We start from the raw sequence: 21493 nt of genomic DNA on the forward strand, positions 1-21493 counted from the left end.
TCAGAGCAGGAGTAGGGACCAGAATACATAGGACCTCAATGGCCATGACAAGGTCTTTGGATTTTATTCTTGAGATGGGAGTCAGTGGAAGATTTTGAACTGGGGCGTGATATGCTCTGTGAAAGTCACTCAGTCGTGTCTGACTCTTTGCAACCCCAAGACTATACAGTCCATGGAATTCTTCAGGCCAGAATACTGGAGTAGGTAGCCGTTCCCTTCTCCAGGGGCTCTTCCCAACCCAGGGATCGAACCCAGGTCTCCCACATTGCAGGTGGATTCTTTATAGCTGAGCCACCAGGGACTGTGTTTTAGGTTTTTCAAGGCTCACTCTGATCACTGTATTGAGATTAGATTGTAAGAAAGCAGGATAAAAAGCAGGGCGAGCAGGTAAGAGGCTGCTGCCATGATCCTGGCAAGACATGATGGTGACTTAGGACTGATGGTGGGAAGTGTTGAGTTCCTAATATACAGGGTAACCAAAAAGTCTGGAATCATAAACAGAATTATTTTATTGTGTATTAGAACACGGCATTGATAAACCATTTATTACCTACGGAGCACACATAACCCAGAATCAGTAACCACTCTGTGTCACAGGTGTGTACTCATGGATATCACAGGCTGTATGAGAGACAAAGAGAGGTGTCAGTGGTGACCCTAAGGTTCATGGCCTGAGAAACTAGAAGCAAGGATGTGTAATTCACCGAGACAGGAGAGACTGTGGCTGAGAAGGTCTAGAAGACCAGATGAGGAGTTTGCTTTTAGATGTATTAAATTTGAGATGTCTGTGAGACATGCCAGTGGGGGTGTCAAGGGAGTTAGGCACCTGAGTCTGGAGGTTGACACAGGTTAGGGGTGATGATGAAATCTTGACAGTTGTTGAGAAAGAGAAGGGTGTTGAAAACCACGAGACTGGATAAAACCATCCCGGAAATGAACACAGCAGAGAACTGACCCCTCCAAAGGTGAGAGGTCAGAGAAATGAGAGGATACCAGCCAAGGAGAGGAGAAGAAGTAATGTCTTGGAAGCCAACTAAAGAAAGTTTTGTTCACTTTTATAAAACTCTGAGTTCAGAAAATAAATTAAAACCCACACCAGGTTATTCGGGCAAAATGATGTCTATGTTCTTGATGCTACAGTATTGCAACTAAATTATGGTGCCCCCAAATGGAGGAAAGCAGACATCTCTTTGCACATGTCACTTTCAGTTCAGTTCAGTTCGGTCGCTCAGTCGTGTCCGACTCTTTGCAACCCCATGAATCGCAGCACGCCAGGTCTCCCTGTCCATCACTAACTTCCAGATTCCACCCAAACCCATGTCCATTGAGTCAGTGATGCCATCCATCCATCTCATCCTCTGTCATCCCCTTCTCCTCCTGCCCTCAATCTTTCCCAGCATCAGGGTCTTTTCAAATGAGTCAGCTCTTTGCATCAGGCGGCCGAAGTATTGGAGTTTCAGCTTCAGCATAAGTCCTTCCAATGAACACCCAGGACTGGTCTCCTTTAGGATGGACTGGTTGGATCTCCTTGCAGTCCAAGGGACTCTCAAGAGTCTTCTCCAACACCACAGTTCAAAAGCATCAGTTCTTTGGCACTCAGCTTTCTTTATAGTCCAACTCTCACATCCATACATGATCACTGGAAAAACCATAGTCACTTTAGCAGAGTTAATTCCATAGCGGGTAGCATGTGAGCCTTTTGCCTGTCTGATCCACTCAGTGACTGCTACCAGCCTCTCCACCTACAATGGGACTGTTGTCTTTGAGTTTGTGCTGTTCTCTTTTTTCCATCTGCCTATTCAATCACCACCTATGTATGTACTGAATATTCTCAAGTTCATGAGCCCTGCCCAGAACACTCTCCCTTTGTCCCAATTTTTTCTACTCAACTGTCTCTTGGGCATCTTCACCTGGTCACACCAGACACCTCACCTCACATTCAAAATGTCCAAAATAGAATTCATCACCTTTCCTGCCAAATCTGCTCCTCAGACTGGGTTCCTATCTTAGTGAAACTAGCAACCATCATTCACAGAGTCACCCCAAAAAGAAACTCGAGTGTCACTGTAGACTCCCAGATATATCTGGAGCCAAGTCCAATAGCTTCTATGCTATAATTTCATACACAAACGTGTGTCAAAGGAGAATGAGTGGAGTGGATTATGTGCCACACCAATGGCTTCTGCTTTGGTTATGACTTTTATCACTTTATGTTTTAAGATTTTTTTTATGTGAACCATTTTTAAAATCTTCATTGAGTTTGTTACAATATCGCTTCCATTTCTATGTTTAGGTTTTGGGGACTTGAGCTCCCCAGCCAGGCACTGAGCCTGCCCTCCCTGCATTAGAAGGTGAAGTCCTAACCGCTGGACTGCCGGGAAGGCACCTTCATCACTTTGGCTCAGATGGTAAAAGCGTCTGTCTACAAGGCAGGAGACCTGGGTTCGATCCCTGGGTCAGGAAGATTCCCCGGAGAAGGAAATGGCAACCCACTCTAGTACTCTTACCTGGAAAATCCCATGGATGGAGGAGCTTGGTGCAGGCTACTGTCCATGGGGTCACAAAGAGTTGGGCACGACTGAGCGACTTCACTTTCACTATAAAATTCTGTTCTTTTTCCAGTCCCTCTGTTCTGCTTCCAATCTAATTTTCTGAACACACTCAGAGATTCGTTCTGAAAGAAGAAAATGAATAGGTTTAAATTGAAAAAATTGACATCTCTGACCTTCTCAAAATACAAAAGTTAAACTCATGACTGAGAAGGTCAATGGAGCTCAACATTAAGAACAAAAGATTGATTATCCGCATAGGGGAAAGAGCATAGAAGTGTATACAGGAGATTTGGGTTCAAGTTCCAGTTAAATCCTTGCTAGCTGAATATTTCTGGACAATTCATATAACTTATTGGTTCCTGCAAACTCAGCTCAGTTTTAACTCCTCCAGAAAGCCTTTCCTAACCATGTTGTTTAGAAAAATTCCTTTTTTACTCTCAGATCAATCTATGTTTGCCTTTATCATAGTAATTTATCATAGTTACTGATTTATTCCTGTTTCCCTTATTGGACTGTAACCTTCTTGTATTCCCATGGCTCAGCATAGTGCCTGGCTCTAATGAAGAATGAATGCTTGTTCCTCAAACTTAGCATTCTTACCTATAAAATGGGATAATATCACCTACATTTCAGACTTCCTTTAAAATTTACATAAGATATGTATATGAAAATCTTCATAAACTATAACTCAATGCAAAAAAAAAAAAGCACTTTTGGTTTATTTATCACTACTTTATAAAGTCCAACACCTTATCATGGCCTTCAAGGTCCTGAACCACCCATTTCCAGACCATCTTTTCAATTTCCCTCTGCCTTCTGCTCTCATTACTCTATATTACAGCCAGATAAATTGGTTATAATGCACCAATTTCTTTCATATTTCCTATCATTTTATATTATACTTACCCATCTACATGCCAGTATCAACAATGTAGGCTGTTATTATAGTAATTACGATTGAAGCAGTAGGAACTAAAAGCAAAGGTAACTTTCATTTACTAAGCATTTTCCTATTCTCTACATGTGTTTTCGTCCATTCTAGTCAGTATTCCACACAGCCACCAGGGTTCTTTAAAACACAGGTTTGATTACATTTCCAGTGCCTACTGGATAAAACCCACCTGGCAGTACAGACAAGGCGCTTCATGATCTGACTGTCCTCTGCCACTTCACCTCCCTCTGCTGTTTCACTAACAGTCTTTGTGACTGCCATGGTAGCTACAGAGCTTGCAGTTTTACCAGGATTATAGGCTCTCTCAGCTTTCAAGCCTTTACACATGGTGCGTCCTTTGCCTCTAATGGCTTCCTCTTGTCTATGCAGTGAACTCCTGTCATCCTTTAAGAATCAGTTCAGATATAAATGCTTCTCTGAAGGCTGCCCTCAACTACTCCTTGGTAGAATCAGATGGTCTCTCCTCTCTCATTATGCTATGCATAGCTTGTCACAATCTTCTGTGATGGTGCCTGTCACCTCCACTAGCCTGTCAACTTAATCGAACTCGATCCTATCTGAGTCCTTGATGCTTTAGGTGCTCAGTGAAAGTCAGTTGACTATTCCAATGACTAGCCATCAGGGGTACCCAGGGCCCTCACTGGAAGCACTCAGTCATTTCCCATCACTTTTCATCTTTAGAAACTACTCCTAGAGATTATATTCTTTGTCCTTCAGATCACGTTTCCAGTCAGTTAAAATTAGACTAATAACACGGATTGTAAAATTTATTCTTTCATTGAAGGATTAGGCAGTGCCACAGCCCAACTGATCACAAAAGGAAGACATCTGCCTTCATACCGCTGGATAGCCACAAGCAGGGATTATTTTAACCCGAGGCGTCTCCCTTCCTCGAAGTCCTGGGAGCAGTGGGCATCAGCCGAAGGAAAGGCCGGAAGTGAAGGGCCGGAAGTGAGGAAGCGGAAGTGGGGGAGGGCGTGAGCTCTCTCGCCTGGTTGGAGGAGGCGGATCAGCTTGCGGGGGGCCGGCCTGGTGTTTGGGAGGGAAAAAGCCCAGATGCCAGGTGGCTGGACATTCCCCTCAGGTAGTAGCCTCTCATTTGGGGGTGGGGGTGGGGATGGAGGGGGCCTGGAGGGGTGCTCTCCGACTGCCCATTCCATGCGGGTCCCTACGCCTTGTCAGGGGAGGCGAGAAGGGGACAAGGCCCGCAGGTCTCCCTGAGGGAAGGTCACTGTTGTGTGACGGTGTTCCATCACTCCCTCCTTCTAGAAGCTTCTCCAATACCCACTCCCACTACATTCCATGCTCTCTGAGGGCAGTCACTGGTCTGAGTTGTCTGTGTGACCCAGTGCCCGCCACACGGCCTGCATGGAACACAGTGGTCGTTCTGAAACCACTGTTGAACGAATTAAGTGATGCCAAGGAATGGACACAGGAAGCGGATTCTTCCTCTGGTCTTTACCTTCAGTTCTTTGTGGAGCATGTCATGTCTTTCCCACCACCCCTTATGTGGTGATTTTTTCCCCTTATGCTGCAGATGGGGAAACTGAGGCTCAAAGAAACCTTAATAGGAAATGGCAGACTAGGACCTCAAATCCATGCCTCTGGAGTCCTAATTAAAGTAATGAGGTGAGGTACTGAATGCCTAGGTGTGAACATGTTGTGAGCCTACAGCAAAGAGTAGCACTTACACAGCACTTCACTGATGGGACTTAGTGGTTAAGGATCCACCTGCAATGCAGGAGATTCAATCCCTGGGTGGGGAACATCCCCTGGAGAAGGAAATGGCAGCCCACTCCAGGATTATTGCCTGGGAAATGCCGTGGACAGAAGTCTGGTGGGCTACAGTCCGTGGGGTCACAAAGAGTGGGACACGACTTAGTGGCTAAGCAACAACAGCATGCCATTTACACCAGAGGGTGGAAACTGTCTTGTGCTCCTGTTTCTCTGTTTCTTAGAAATGGAGCCTGTCACATGGTAAACTCTGGGAAATAATAGTTGAGTGATTTAGTGAACACACAGGCACTAGTTTCTCTGCCTCTTGCAGTGTGCTTTCCATCAAAACAGTAACACCTGCTAATGCCCTGGTGATCTCTGTAATCCTTCTTCCAAAACGATCTTGGCCAGAGTTTATTTTCTCCTGAGTTGATCTCATGTCTACGGGCAGAATCCGTATAAACACAAAAGCTGTTCTGTCTTCATAGCACTACCCTAAATGTGTCTTTCCAAAGATGCCTCTTGGTACTCAGCCTCTTAGATGCTGTTGTCGTTAGTGTCCTAAATCTTTGGATAAAGTCAGTGTAGCTCCTCAATCTCTTATTCTCAATTCTGATATCCAAGAAGTTTTGAAAACCACTTTTTCCCCCCCTAACTTATCTAGGTCCAAGATTTGAACTGAAACACCCATTTGTCTTTACTTATTACAAATATTTGCAAATTTTTATTGCAGTCATGTTGATGTGTTTAATTGTTCAGACCTCTTTACTTACCCCAGACCTTTCTGTGGATATCATGTAATATATAGTGTAGGCATGGCATTATTTTTCAAAAGTTTTTCACCCCCCCCCCAATTAAGTTTGAAGTCCCTAACTTATCTGGCCTCAAAAGATTCAGATAAGAGACTGTGGACCTGTAGTTTAATGCCACTTGGCAACTTAAATAGTCTCCTGTTATTCAGGTAAAGTTGAGGGAGAAAACAGCCTTTGTCAAAGAGTTGAGTAAGTGGGTAAATGGAGTAAGAAAATTAAGAGATGTTTTATACCTCATTATTTATCTTGGAAGTGTTGAAGGGAGAAAGCTCCTTAACTAATTGATATTTTTGAATGTATGCAGCATGTTTTACATTTATTATTTCTTCCACAAAGCTATATAAAAATAAGTACTCAAGAAATACTTGTTGATTGATTTGAAAATGTTTGCTTTAAACTCTAAAGTTAAAACTAGATATTAACTCGAGTTTTAATTCTAGATTCATAAGCAAACATTAGAACTTTACTTGACGATTGCAAGGGTTGGATTATATTTTTAAATGTCATATTTATAACCCAAAGCTGTAGAATCAATTCATGTTTGTCCCAAAGCAAAATCAATCCACCACTTGGTCATTCATGCAACATATTTGAGTGCCTGCTAGGTACCTGTTTATGCAGTAGAATTTACTAATAAGATGATCATGGTTGCTGCTCTCAAGGAGTTTCTAATCTGGTGGTGGAGAAAGCCAAAGAGAAAATGACAAACACGTAATTATACATCCTGATAAGTGTCATGAAGGAAATAAACTGGGTCTGAAAAGAGCATGATGGGAGGACCTAAGTAGTAAGTGTGGTGGGTGAAGGCCTCTCAGAGGAGAAAACCCAAATTTACAACATGAAATATCTTACTTCCCTGTATATTATAAGGACTTGGATAGCCAGGCAGCCAAAATTCAGGTGTGAACACTTATCCTCTCGGGCACTACTTTTGTCTCATATCACTATATTTACAATCTCAAACTTTTGAAGGACTGGGTAAACTGAGCGTTTGCATATAGCCAGGTGTCTAAAACACATAATAAACCAACCTAATTTACAACGAACACAAATGAATTTCTTGTTAGCTTGAGAAGATTTCAGGATTTCAAGTAGTAGAATGGTGTGTTATGTATTCTTTGTTCATGTCACAATGTACTGTATGTTAGTAAATAATACTAATTCACTTAGCCAGACATTTTTCTTTAGTTTTTTGAATGGTTAAGAATATATTTAATTTTGATAAGTCCAGCACATCCCATTGTAAACTACTCTATTGGATGGAAGGCTATTATGTAGATAATTTTATGTGGCAGAAACTTTATCTAAGAAAGTATTTTTTTAATTTAAAAATGCAGATTGAGAATAGAGGAAAACCTAGATATTACGATTTTGTCCCTCCAAAATATACATAGGTAGCTATTTGAAAAAGAAAAAAATTTTAACAACTGTATTCAATTCTAGCAAGTTATGATTCTAACAAGGCTTTTTTTTTTAATAGACTTGTAAAGAAACAGATCAATATTTTTTGCTCCAAGCCAATGTCACAGTACATCGCTGCATTGAGTGAGCTTGGTAGAGGGCAAAAAAGGACAATAGAAAAAGAAAACCCTCATGATTGAAAATTTTAATAGCTTATTGAAACACATTATAAGTCGAGTTTTCACTGTAGGAGTGAGTCAGATAAAAATGTCTGTATTCAAAGTGCAAACAGGAGAGAAAATCAGAAAATTGTAAAAATACACAATTTCTCTTTTTTTGTCTAGGGTTGATGATGGTCTCTTTAGGAGAAATCTTAATTAAACAGATACATTTTCTGTCTTGTTTATTTGAGAATGTGTTGCACTTTTACCAAACACAAAAATGATTACTTATTCCCTTCTCTTATTTTTTAAAAAAGAAGTGATAGTTTATTTAGGTTGCTTCTGAAAATTACGTCTTCCTTAAATACATACAGAGAAATTAATCAAGCCTGAGCTAAAAATCGAGAAGGTCAAGGAAGAGAAACAAAACTAAAAATAGCAAGCACATTTGTTATGGATTTTTAGCATTTTTCTTTAGTATGTATGCAGTTTCTCTAGTAAAATCTGATTATAGATTGTTGAGCACTCATTGGGTCTGGATGCTCATCAGGGAATATGTTTCTAAAACTGAGTAAAGAAAGTAATTTAACCTTTCCTTCAACGTACCAGCCTTACCAGGACTAAAATATTGGTTTAGGGCACCGTGGGTTACATGTGGAGTCCACTGAGGACAATTTCTTAATAGTTGATGATCCTCCCTTCTTTTAGATTAACAAGAAAACAGACCATATTTAGATTTGATTCTAATGACTTGTAAGTTCTGAGAAGGATAGGACCAAAGGTCAGTTGATGATTGTAAGACTCAGTTTTCGCTTGATTAGTCTCGGGACATAGCATATTTATACGTGACAACAAATCTTGAGATGTCACAGTGCAAGTTCCATTTTCTTGTCCACCATTAATTTGTCCACTGTCCTTGTAATGCTTTATAATAATTTTATTTCTGGCCAAAGAGGTTCAGGGATACTTTTTTTTTTTAATTTTTGACTGCGCTGGGTCTCCGTTGCTGCACCTGGGCTTTCTCTGGTTTTGGTGAGCAGGGGCTATTCTCTCGTTGTGGCGCCTGCGCTTCTCATTGCAGTGGCTTCTCTGGTTGTGGAGCACGGGCTCTGGAGTGTGCAGTCTTCAGTAGCTGTGATACATGGGCTTACTTGCCTTGCAGAATGTGGAATCTTCGCAGACCAAGGATCGAACCCATGTCCCCTGGCATTGGCAGGCAGATTCTTAACCCCTGGACCGCCAGGGAAGTCCCAATAATACTTTCAATGGAAACTTTTAGGTCTCGAAAGACCACTTATGTTTCTTTAAATAACATAGGCTAATCCCTCATGAGATATTTTCCCGTATTGACCCTAGGAATATTTATATGGTCCCCTCAGTTCTGGCTGATGTATGTGAGGCGCTGATTTGGAAACTACAGCTAGATTTTTCAGACTGAATTGCTCTTCTGGAGACTTTTAAAAAATATTTAACTTACTTATTTTTTGTGTGTATTCCTTTGCAGAAAATTGATATCTTGTCAAGATGGAGATGAGTCATTTGTATCTGGGAGCAGTAGACTTGGGGACCAGCTGCCTCTCAAGGGTTCTGTAAACCAATGACACAAACACCTATTCTGTTGCTTTCATCCCCCGTCTCACCTTCAAATTTGTCTTACCTATGGCATTCAGGAGGCAAGTGAAAAACTTCATGAAAAATTACTCAGATGCTGAAATAAAAGTCAGGGAAGCAACTTCTAATGACCCTTGGGGTCCTTCCAGTTCTCTAATGTTAGATATCAGTGACCTGACTTTCAACACAATGTCTCTCTCTGAAATTATGAACATGCTATGGCAGAGACTCAACGACCACGGGAAGAACTGGCGCCATGTGTATAAATCCCTTACCCTAATGGATTATCTCATCAAGAATGGATCAAAGAAAGTTATTCAGCATTGCAGAGAGGGGTACCGTAACCTTCAAATGCTAAAAGATTTTCAACACATAGATGAAGCTGGAAAAGATCAAGGTACCAGATGAAGAAGTTTATACAGTGTGCTAGTAAAGAGTAAGAGTGTGGGAGGGGGTTACTTTAAAAGCAGAAGCTGGGGAAAAGTAGTTCTTAAATGTAGGAGCTACCTTTCCTCTGGGACAGTTTGGGTTTCCTGTTTAATCCTTTTTGTTGACTCTTGAGTGCCTTTGAAAACAATGTATATATATTTTTCAAAATGATGTGTGAAACTAACACAGTTAGGTGCCTCATAAAAGGACACCTCGTAGACAATGAACATAAAAGAGAGATCATGTAGTATTCATCCTTCTCAGCCTGACTTATTTCACCTAGCATAATGCCCTCAAGGTCCATTCATGTTGTCACACAAGGAAAGATTTCATTCTTTCGGACCTCAAGGGCATTATGCAAAGTGAAATAAGTCAGACAGAGAAAGACAAATATTGTATGATTTCTCTTACATGTGGAGTTAAAAAAAAGAAAAGTTTATAGGTACAGAGAGCAGATTAGCAGTTGTCAGAGGCGGAGGGAGGGAAGAAAATGTGTGAACTATTTTTGTTTTAGTCTAAATAAATTGATTTAAAAAATAAAGTGGAAAAAAAAAACAAGTACACCAAAAAGTTAAAAAATGGAACTTGAGTTCCTGCTTAATTACATATGACAAAATAGCAATGAATAATTTTCCATGAGCAAGCTTCATGATTAAAGTCAAGGAACTATGTCCTTGGAGTAAATGTGTTATTTTAGGGAGCTAATCCAAACTATTACCCCTGGTACCATTTTATAAAGATACAGGATATCATATTAAGATCTCTTTCATGAGTTAAAAGCTCAGAGTATTTTTTTATCAGATAGGGTTTTCTTTCAACCTGGGGTTGAATCCTGACTCTGCTGCTGCCTAACTGTATATACTAAGGTAATTTATTAGATTACCTCAGTTTAGCTCTCTGTGCATTGGGATAACAACAATGTCTGTCTCATAGGATGGTTGTGAGGAGTGTAAATATGTTTGCCTATTTCTCCCCAAAGGATATCAGCTCCATGAGGGCAGGGACTTTGTCTACCTTGCCCATTGCTGGTTCTCAGCAGAAGAGGCACCATCAACATTTGTTAAGAGAGATAATAAATGGAAGAAAGAATATGCAAATTGTCCCAATTTTGTTTAAAAAATTATATTTATGTATATGAAATTTATTATATAAGAGTTTAACAAGTGGTCCTAGTAGGACTAGAGATGATTTTTTTTTAATTTTGCTATTGTGTTTTTTGTTTGTTTTGGCTGCTCTGCACGGCCTGCAGGATCTTAGTTCCCATACTAGGGATCAAACCTGCGCCTCCTGTAATGGAAGCTCAGAGTCTTAACCACTGGAGTGCCAGGGAAGTCCCTAGAGATGATTTTTATTTTGTTTTATATAAACTTGTATATTTTAAAACACAGTTTATAATTAGACCAAATAAAAAACTAACATGGCCATGTGAAAAAAAAGAACAAAGTGAATAAACTAGGAGGCATGACAACTTAATATAATAATGTCACTGTAATTATAATTAGACTGGAATTTAGTCATAAGTGTGATAAACTCTTTCCAAAGACTATGGACTCTTCAGAAACTATGATGGGAGTAGTTTTATGAATACAGAAATTTAGGTCATGAAGTAATATTGTCGGGGGTGGAAGAGAAGTAGGGAAAGGCTGCATAGGGTATTGCACTGGGATGATTCAGTAGTGCCTGATATTGTTCTACAGTGGTAAAGAACCAGCACTTCCTCCCATCTAAAGTCAAATTATAGTTTGTTGAAGTGAATAGCCTTATGAATCATGAGGAGAGGATAAAATTCAGTGCAGTCTCTGTTAAGTATACCTTTTAAAAATAGAGTCTTTTTTAGAGCAGTTTTAGGGTTACAGAAAAATGATGCAGAAAGTAGAGTTCCCACACGCCCTTCCCCGCCCACACACGGTTTCTCCTGTTAACATGTCGCATTAGTGCTGCACATTTGTTACAATTAAACCAGTATTGATACAGTAATATTAACTAATAGTCCTTAGTTTACACACAGTGTTCACACTTTGTGTTCTGCAGTTCTGTGGGTTTTGGAAAATGCATGATGTCATGGATCTGCCATTCCAGTATTGTGCAGAATAGTGGCACTGCCTTCAAAGTGCCCTGTGTTCCACCTGTCCATCCTCTCTCCCCTGCCTTGAGCCCTTAGCAGTCACTGATCTTTTTATTGTTTCTATACTTTTGTTTTTCCAGATTGTCATATAGTTGGAATCATTCCATATGCAGCTTTTGCAGAATTTTTTTTCTCTTAGCAGTATGCTTTTAAGATTCTTCTATATCTTTTATAGCTTGAGAGCTGGTTTTTTTTTTTACTTTAAAAAACAGCTTTATTGAGACATAATTCATACACCATACAGTTCACCCATTTAGAGGTCACAGTCCTATGACTTTTGGTGTATAATTAATTTTTAAAATGGAGATAAAATAAATGTAACATAAAATTTGCCATTTTAAGTGTATGATTCAGTGGCATTCATTACATTCACACTGGGGCACAACCATCACCACTGTCTGTTTCCAGACTTTTTCATCACCCCAGACGGGAGCTCTGTAACCGTTCAGCAACAGTTTCCGTGCTAACCTCTAATCTGCTTCTTGTCTCTCTAATTTTGCTTATTCTGGGTGCCTCGTGAAGTGGAATCATGTAGTAGTTGTTTTTCTGTGTGCCTGGCTTATGTCACTTACCATGTCCGCCAAGTTCAGCCATATTAGAGGACGTAGCAGAACTTCATTCTTTTTATACTGAATCACATTAATCTGTAGGTACTTAACCACATTTTGTTTATCTGGTCATCTGTTAATGGGCTCTTGGTTGTTTTCACCTTTTGGCTGTTGTGAATAATGCTACAGAGAACTCTAATGTACAAGTTACCAGACTCCTGCTTTCAGTTTCTTTCTTTCAGAAAGTATACTTAGGAGTGGAATTGCCGGGTCATGTGGTAAGTCAATATTTAGCTTTTTGAGGAACCACTAAACCGTTTTTCTTAGCAGTGGCACCATTTTACATTCCCACCAGCAGTGTATTAATAGGAGGATTGCTGTTAACATCCTTGGTGATCCTGTTTTTGTTTTATCTTTTGTATTATAGCCATTCTGCTGGATGTGAAGCAGTATTAATATCTTACTGTGGTTTTAATTTACAGTTTCCTGAAGACTAATGATGTTGAGCATCTTCTCATGTCTTTGTTGGGCCATTTATATGTCTTCTTTAGAGAAATGTCTATCCAAATTCTTTGCCTGTTAAAAAAAATTTTTTTTTATTTTTTTAAAGAGTTCTTTATATATTTTGGATATAAGACCTTTATCCAGATAGGTGATTTGCAGGTATCTTCTCCCATGCTATATGGGTTGTTTTCTTCCTTTCTTGATTAAATTTTGAAAAAGTCCATTTTATCTGTTTTTCCTTTGGTTGCTTGTACTTTGTGTCATGAGTAAGAACTCATTGCCTAGTCTAAAGTCACAAAGATTTACACCTATGTTTTCTTATAAGAATTTTGTAGTTTTAGCTATTACATTTATCTTGGGTCCACTTTGAATTAATTTTTATATATGGTGGGAGGTAGAGATCCAAACTCATTCTTTTATACCCAGTTGTCCCACTACTATTTGCTGAAAAGAGAATTCTTTCGTCATTGAATTATACTGACATGCTAACAGAAATCAATCAACCATAGATATATGGGCTTTTTTCTGTACTCAATTCTGGTCCATTGATCTGTGCATCTATTCTTATGCCTGTGCCACACTATTTTGATTATTGTAGCTTTGTAGTAAGTTTTGAAATAAAGGAATATGACTTTATTTCCGACTCCAACTTTGTTATTTTCTGGTATTGTTATGGCTGTTCTGGGTTCCTTGCATTTACATATTAAGTTTAGCATCAGCTTGTCAATTTCTTCAAAAAAGACATCTAGAATTTTGTTTGACATTACGTGGAGTCTGAAGATCAATTTCAGGAATATTGGCATATAAATAATATTATTTTCTCAAATTCATAAACATAAGAAATCATTCCTTTTATTTAGGTCTTCTTTCATTTCTTTCAAACATATTTTGTAGTATTCATTGTACAAGTTTTATTTCTTTTGTTAAAATTTATTTCTAATTTCTTTTTTGGTGCTACTATAAATGAAATGATGGGTACTTCCGTGGAGGTCCAGTGGTTAAGACCCCGCACTTGTACTGCAGTAAGCATGGGAACTAAGATCTTGCACAGACCAAAAAAAAAAAAACCACAAACATTGTTTTCTTAATTTCATTTTCAGATTTTTCATTGCTAATGTGTAGAAATTCAGCTGGTCATCTGATTTTTGTATATTAATCTTGTATTTTATTACTCTGCTATAATATTTTCTGTAATAACTATTTGCTGTAATACTTTTGGGGCATTTTGGTCTTTTTTTATATAGATTGCTTTGAATTTCCTACATACAAGATTATGTCATCTGCAAATAGAGATGATTTTACTTCTCCCTTTCCACTCTGGATGCCTCTTATTTCTTTTTCTCTCTTAGTTGCTCTGTCTAAAACCTCCTGTACAATGATGAATAGAAATGGTGAGAACAGACATTCTTGTCTTGTTTCTGATCTTAAGAGCTTTCAGTCTTTCACCATTAAGCATGATGTTCCATCCATCATGTGCTCAGTTGTGTCTGACTCTTTTTCGATCCCATGGACTGTAGCCCACCAGGCTCCTCTGTCCATGGGATTTTCCAGGCAGAATACTGGAGGGGGTTGTCATTTCCTCCTCCAGGGGACCTTCCCAACCCAGGGATGGAAACTGAATCTCCTGCATTGTAGGCAGATTCTTTCGCACTGAGCCATTGGGGAAGCCTCGAGTATGATATTAGGGATGGGTTTTTCATAGATACTCTTTATAAGGTTGCTGGAGTTCTCTCCTGTTCCTAGTCTGTTGAAGGACTTTCTCAGGATAGGGTGTTGACTTTTGTCAGATGCCTTTTCTGCATCAGTTGATGTTATGTGTTTTTCCCTGTTTCCCTTGCATTTTTAGCAGAAATCCCACTTGGTCATGGTGAATGTCCTCTTTTTTTAAGTGCTTATTTTAGGTCTGGTTGAGGCTTGATGATAAAACTGGAGAATATCTTCTTGGGTTTTGAGCATGCTGTACTTACTTAATCCAGAAATTACAAAGAAATTACAAATTATTAGGGTTAAATTTATTATTAAAATTAAATATTAATTAAAATTTTGCAAGCCCAAGAGTTAGGTTTATTTTTTTCTTTAAGGAGACGATTCAAAACTACAGACATTAACTCTTTCTTTTTTTTTAATTTTAAATTTATTTTTTAATTGAAGTATAATTGTTTTACAGAATTGTGTTAGTTTCTGCCAAATATCAACATGAATCAGCCATAGGTATACATATGTCCCCTCCCTCTTGAATCTCCCACCCATCTCTCTCCCCATCCCACCCCTCTAGGTTGTTAGAGCCCCGGTTTGAGTTCCCTGAGTCATACAGCAAATTCCCATTGGCTCTCTATTTTACATATGGTAATATGTTTCCATGTTCAGTTCAGTACAGTTCAGTCACTCAGTTGTGTCCTACTCTTTGTGACCCCATGGGCTGCAGCACATCAGGCTTCCCTGTCCATCACCGACTCCTGAATCTTGCTCAAACTCATGTCTATCGAGTCAGTGATGCCATCCACCCATCTCATTCTCTGACATTCCCTTCTCCTCCTGCTTGCAATCTTTCCCAGCATCAGGGTCTTTTCCAGTGAGTCAGTTCTTCAAATCAGATGGCCAAAGTATTGGAGCTTCAGCTTCAGCATCAGTCCTTCCAATGAATATTCAGGGTTGATTTCCTTTAGGACTGACTGGTTTGGTCTCCTTGCAGTCCAAGGGACTCTTAAAAGTCTTCTCCAACACCACAGTTCAAAATCATCAATTTTTCGATGCTCAGCTTTCTTATTAGTCCAGCTCTCACATCCATGTATGACTACTGAAAAGCCATAGCTGTTACTGTCTGCATACATCACACCCTCCTCCTTTCTTCTTTCCTACCCATAAGACTGTCTTCTATATCTGTGTCTGCAGTGAAAGTGAAAGTCCCTCAGTCATGTCCAGCTCTTTGTGACCCCATGGAATAGTCCATGGAGTTCTCCAGGCCAGAATACTGGAGTGAGTAGCCATTCTCTTCTCCAGGGGATCATCCAACCCAGGGATCAAACCTAGGTCTCCCATATTGCAGGTGGATTTTACCAGCTGAGCCACCAGGGAAGCCCAAGAATACTGGAGTGGGTAGCCTAAACCTTCTCCAGCGGATCTTCCCGACCCAGGAATCGAACTGGGGTCTCCTGTGTTGCAGGTGGATTCTTTACCAGCTGAGCTACCAGGGAAGCTCTGCTGCCCTGCAAATAATTTCATCAGTACCGTCTTTCTAGGTTCCATATATATGCGTTGTGTGTGTGCCAAGTTGCTTCAGTCGTGTCCAACTCTTTGCGACCCTGTAGAAAGGTTTTTCTGTCCATTGGATTATCCAGGCAAGAATGATGGAGTGGATTGCCATTCCCTTCTCCAGGGAATCTTCCCAACTCAGGGGTTGAACTCGAGTCTCTTGTGTCTCCTACATCGGCAGGCGGGTTCTTTACCACTAGCGCCACCTGGAGTATATGATATTGTTTTTCCCCAAGAGTTAGGTTTTAAAGGCATAATTTTTTGGATAATGGTGAATGGGGTATATTCATTTTTGTACTTCACAAAACGGCTATGTTATTACTGTATTTACCACTAAGATAATATCTTTTTAAATGGAAAGAGAGGGTCAGCCATTGCTTTAAAGAGTTTATGAGCTATTTTGAGAGATAAAGTAGATAAGCATGCAATTATCAATATACAGAAAAATCTATTTATTCATTTATACCTTTTATATGTACAAAGTATCATATGTACGGTTATGTTTGAATACACTGTCTTTCAGATTACCTAACGTTTGAGTTTAGGATTAAAGAAATACAACTGTGCTGTGTTGGACTTTATAAATACTCGCTTTGTTAGCATCAAGAAAGAAAAAAAAAAAGGCAAGTTAGAACTGAATTTTCAGCAGAAGCATACTACAGTTGACCCTTGAACAACTGGGGGGTTAGGGCGCTGACACCGTCCCCCTCCAGTGAACAGTGGAAAATCTGCACATAACTTTATAACCTATTTTCAGTTTCACATTCTCAGGTTCACCCAGCAGTGGATTGTGTGGTATCATAGTACATATTTCTTGAAAAAAAAAAAAAAAATCTACATTTAAGTGAATGCACGCAGTTCAAACCCGTGTTGTTCAAGGGTCAACTGCATATTCATTTGTTGATTATGGAAGGCATATTAGTTATCGATTGATAACTGGTTCACACTACTAATTTAATAAATGTTAATGAAAAACTATTGCATTGGGGAAAGTATTACTTATTTTATGTTTTATACACTTCTCTTTTTGTGTTTGTTCTCTAGTGAGTGTAACATATTAGAATAGTAGCTCTTGAGATAATTCATACATAAGTAAATATACATATATTTAGGGGGTGGATACATGTGTAAAACTTTGTTATTGACGAGATGTGCTGTTGAAATAGTTCAAAATGACTGGTTCTCATGATAATGTCAGGACCGTTAATGTGTTCCCAATCTACCTTTCTACTTATTTCTTTAGTTTTCAATCTAGTGCATTGTATCACCAAGCAATCCTGATATATTATTTGCTTACACACCTCTACTTGTACTTAAAATGTTTCTTCTTCCCTGTAATATTCTTTCCTTGGTATCTGCTCTTTGAATTCCTATTTAGTCTTCAGATCCTAGCTCAGAAGCGTCTTCCTTTGTACCCCCCACCCCCAACTCTCTTCCTTTCTTCATTGGGCAGAAATAATTGCTACAGCAGTTTATGCATAATATCAGAGTGGTATTTTTATAGTGTATCTTATCTACTATGTATATCTGTTCTTATCTGAATTCTGAGGGTATATACTATATGTTAAATGATTAGTAAATTTTTATTGAATGGAAGTCATAAAAATAACAAGAGACTTGAAGAAAGGAATATGATCCTTAAAAAACTGCTTGGTACGAATTATTTTGTTCAATCAGAGAAGAAAAAAAGCAGAGTGAAATCTGTAGGGAGAAATTAATCAAGGAGAAATTGTAGTGACCCAAGTAATCTACAGCTGGATCATACCCTAGATACAGGTTATCAAGAAGAGACCAGAGAAAAGATAAAAGTAGAAGATATTATAGAAAAGAGTCTTTTTTTTTTTCCTCCATGGTCTTTATACTTGCTGTTCCCTTTGCCTGGAGTCCTCAGATATCTGTAGTGCTTTCTGCATCCTTCAGATCTCTGCTCAAAAAGTCATCTTATTAGTGCAGGCTTCTGTGTTGTGCTGTGCTGAGTCGCTCAGTCGTGTCTGACTCTTTGTGACCCCCATGGACTGTAGCCTGCCAGGCACCTCTGTCCACGGGGATTCTCCAGGCAAGAATACTGATGTGGGTTGCCATGCCCTCCTCCAGGGGATCTTCCTAACCCAGGGATCAAACCCAGGTCTCCTGCATTGTGGGCAGATTCTTTACTATTTGAGCCGCCAGGGAAGCCCAAGAATACTGGGGTGGGTAGCCTATCCTTTATCCAGGGGATCGTCACAACCGAGGAATCAAACCCGGGTCTCCTGCATTGCAGGTGGATTCTTTACCAGCTGAGCTACTAGGGGAGCCCATGCAGACTTCTAGATCTACCCTATTTACAAAAAAGCAGCCCTGCCCACTCTTTGCACTGATAAGTTTTGCACCTTCTGTTTTCTTTTTCTTCATGATGTTTCTAGTCAGATGTTGGTATGTTTTATCTTATTATTTATGATATAGCTTCTTCTACTAGAAAGTAAGTTTCATAAGGACAGGAACATTCTGTGTGTGTTTTGTCCAGGCTTCATCTCCAACGTTACAACGGTGCCTATCACAAAGAACATGCTCAGTAATTAATAATAGTGATACTACTGGGGAAAAAAGTTGAGACAACAAGTCAGAAGAGGTGGGAAACGAGAGAAACTTATTTGCAAATAGTACGTTAACATTTTCAAATGATGTTCTCAGTATGGTTTTATTCAACCTCCAGACAGCTTTTCAGGTGAAGTAAATTTAAAGCAATGAATCAAATTGTTTATCTCAAAATAAATACATGACTTTTAAAATCTGTGCCTCAAGATTCGATGAACTCTTAGAAAGCGTTTTCTGCCTCTTGCTGGTTGTGGAAGCATTTTCCCTGCAAAAAGTTTTGAGATGCTTGAAGAAGTGTCAGTTGGCGAGAGGTCAGGTGAATATGGCGGATGAGGCAAAACTTTGTAGCCCAATTCATTCAACTTTTGAAGCATTTTTTGTGTGATGTGTGGTCGGGTGTTGTCGTGGAGAAGTGGACCCATTCTACTGACCAGTGCTGGCTGCAGGTGTTGGAATTTTCAGTGTATCTCATTGATTTATGAGCATATTTCTCAGAGGTAATGGTTTCACTGGGATTTAGAAAGCTGTAGTAGATCAGACTGGCAGCACACCACCAAACAGTGACCATGACCTTTTTTTGGTGCAAATTTGGCTTTGGGAAGTGCTTTAGAGCATCTTCTTGGTCCAGTCACTGAGCTGGTCATCGCCAATTGTTGGATAAAATCCACTTTTCATTGAATGCCACAGTCTGATTGGGAAATGGTTAGCTGTGGATGTTAGTTGCATAGAATAAGAGAAGATGCTTCAAAACGATTTTTTTTTTCATTTTTGGTCAGCTCATGGGACACTTATGGAGATTTTTTTCACCTTTCCAATTTGCTTGAAATGCCAAATGACTGTAGAATGGTCAATGTTGAGTTCTTTGGCAGCTTCTCAGTTGTAAGAGGATCAGCTTTGATGATTGCTCTCAGTTCGTTGTTGTCAACTTCTGATGGCCAGCTACCACACTCCTCATCTTCAAGGCTCTCGTCTCTTTTGCAAAACTTCTCAAATCACCACCGTACTGTATGATCATTAGCAGTTCCTGGTTCAAATGCGTTGCTCATGTTGCAAGTTGTCTCTTCTGCTTTATGCCCCATTTTGAACTCGAATAAGAAAATTGCTCAAATTTACTTTTTGTCTAACATCATTTTCATAGTCTAAAATACATATAAAATACAGAGCAAGTAATAAGTCATTAGCAAAAAATCATAAAGCAAGAAATGCACCTTAAAATACTGTAAACATAACCACATTTATTTAAGAATATATTCCAATATCAAACAGTAAATTTCAACAATGCAAAACTGCAATTACTTTTGCACCAACCTAATAGTTCACATAGTGACAGAGCCAGGATTGCAGTCTAGGTGTTTTGGTTTCAGAATCCATGTTCTTAACTACTGCAGTGTATAGGTGAATGAATGACATTATCCCCATCCTCCTGATGCTCGTCACACTTCTACTCCGTCTTGTCAACACGTGTCTGTCTCCAGACTTGACCAAGCATTTAACTAGTTACACAAAGCAGATAGGAAGGACCTAAGAACTGAACTAGCTCTGTTCACTAATCTGGAGCAGGAGCTGAGCAGTTTATCCTTTTTTGCATGTTTCAGAGTTATTTATCTTATACCATTTATGGTTATTTATCTTATACCATTCAAAGATGGTATAAGAAATGTACCCCTTGCAGCTCTCATGGCTTAAAAAGTCCTTCACTTGCAGGAAGCTCAAATCTGGTGTCTGTGACAACCTAGAGGGGTGGGATGGAGGGGGAAGTGGGAGGGAGATTCAAGGGGAAGGGGACATATGTACTCCTATGGCTGATTCATGTTGATGTATGGCAGAGACCAACACAATATTGTAAAGCAGTTATCCTCCAATTAAAACAGAAAATGCTTCACTCAAGTGTAACTAATTTGGGCAAGTAACTTGATACAGCTAGCATGACTGGCCAGTTTTCTTTTATCTTTGATTTAGGTCCCATTACAGGTAAGGCTCAAACTCATCAGAGAAGATGCTTTGTTTCCATAGTTGAGTCAAGAGTCCTGAATCTGCTAGACATCTTCAGAGAGAGTGTACCATCCTCTCCTTTATGTCCACAGTGTCTGTATACCTCTGTCACAGTACACTGATATCCGTGTCTGTATCCCTTACAAAACTTGAATTTCTCTTCTTTTTTAAAAAAAATTTTATTTCCTTATTTTTGGTGTGTTGGGTCTTAATTGTGGTTCTTGGGATCTTCATTGCAGCACGTGGGCTCCAGTAGTTGTGGCGTGCGGGCTCAGTTGCCCCACGGCACGTGGGATCATAGTTCCCTGACCAGGGATCAAACCCACATACCCTGCATTGGAAGACGGGTCCTTAACGGCTGAGCCACCAGGGAAGTTCCCCAAACTTGAATTTCTTAAGGGCGATAATAGTGTTCCTAGTACTTAGTACAATGCCTGGGTGTAGGATCACCCAATAGGTATTTGGTGAATGGATGATTAATACCTTTATATATTTATACTTTCAGCAAATTTATAGCAATTGACTTTCTTTTAGGAATATAAAAACTGTAAAAGTGATAACTGACTCCTTTAATAATAATATTTTCCATTTCTTTACTATAAATTGTTTTTAAAGTATATTTTTAATGCTAACAGTGCTTTATTGAGATATAACTTACGTACTTTAAAACACATAGATCTTAAGTGTACAGTTTGGCAAATGTTGATAAACATATCCATCACCCACTTAAAGAACATTTCCATCATCCCAGAAAGTTCCTTTATTACCCTTTCCAGTCAAGCCTCCCTTTTTCCTAGAGGCAATGACTATTTGATTTCTTTTACCATATAAATTGGGCTTCCCTGTGACTCAGTGGGTAAAGCC

At 39.3% G+C, this 21493-nt stretch overlaps 1 protein-coding gene across 2 annotated transcripts in view; it reads left to right on the forward strand.

Moving 5' to 3' along the window:
- The first annotated feature begins 4471 nt into the window (after positions 1-4471).
- Positions 4472-21493, forward strand: part of ENTHD1 (ENTH domain containing 1) — a 93211-nt gene continuing 76189 nt past the window's right edge. The window contains exons 1-3 of one of the 2 annotated variants that reach the window (XM_055566822.1): positions 4472-4588; positions 5042-5133; positions 9099-9602. In XM_055566822.1, coding sequence (XP_055422797.1) covers positions 9254-9602 — 349 coding nt within the window. In that variant the 5' untranslated portion in view covers positions 4472-4588; positions 5042-5133; positions 9099-9253. The remainder of the gene's footprint in view (positions 4589-5041; positions 5134-9098; positions 9603-21493) is intronic. The other variant, XM_055566828.1, reaches the window with a different exon arrangement.

This window comes from Bubalus kerabau, chromosome 1 (assembly GCF_029407905.1).
Source record: "Bubalus kerabau isolate K-KA32 ecotype Philippines breed swamp buffalo chromosome 1, PCC_UOA_SB_1v2, whole genome shotgun sequence".
NCBI lineage: Eukaryota > Metazoa > Chordata > Mammalia > Artiodactyla > Bovidae > Bubalus > Bubalus kerabau.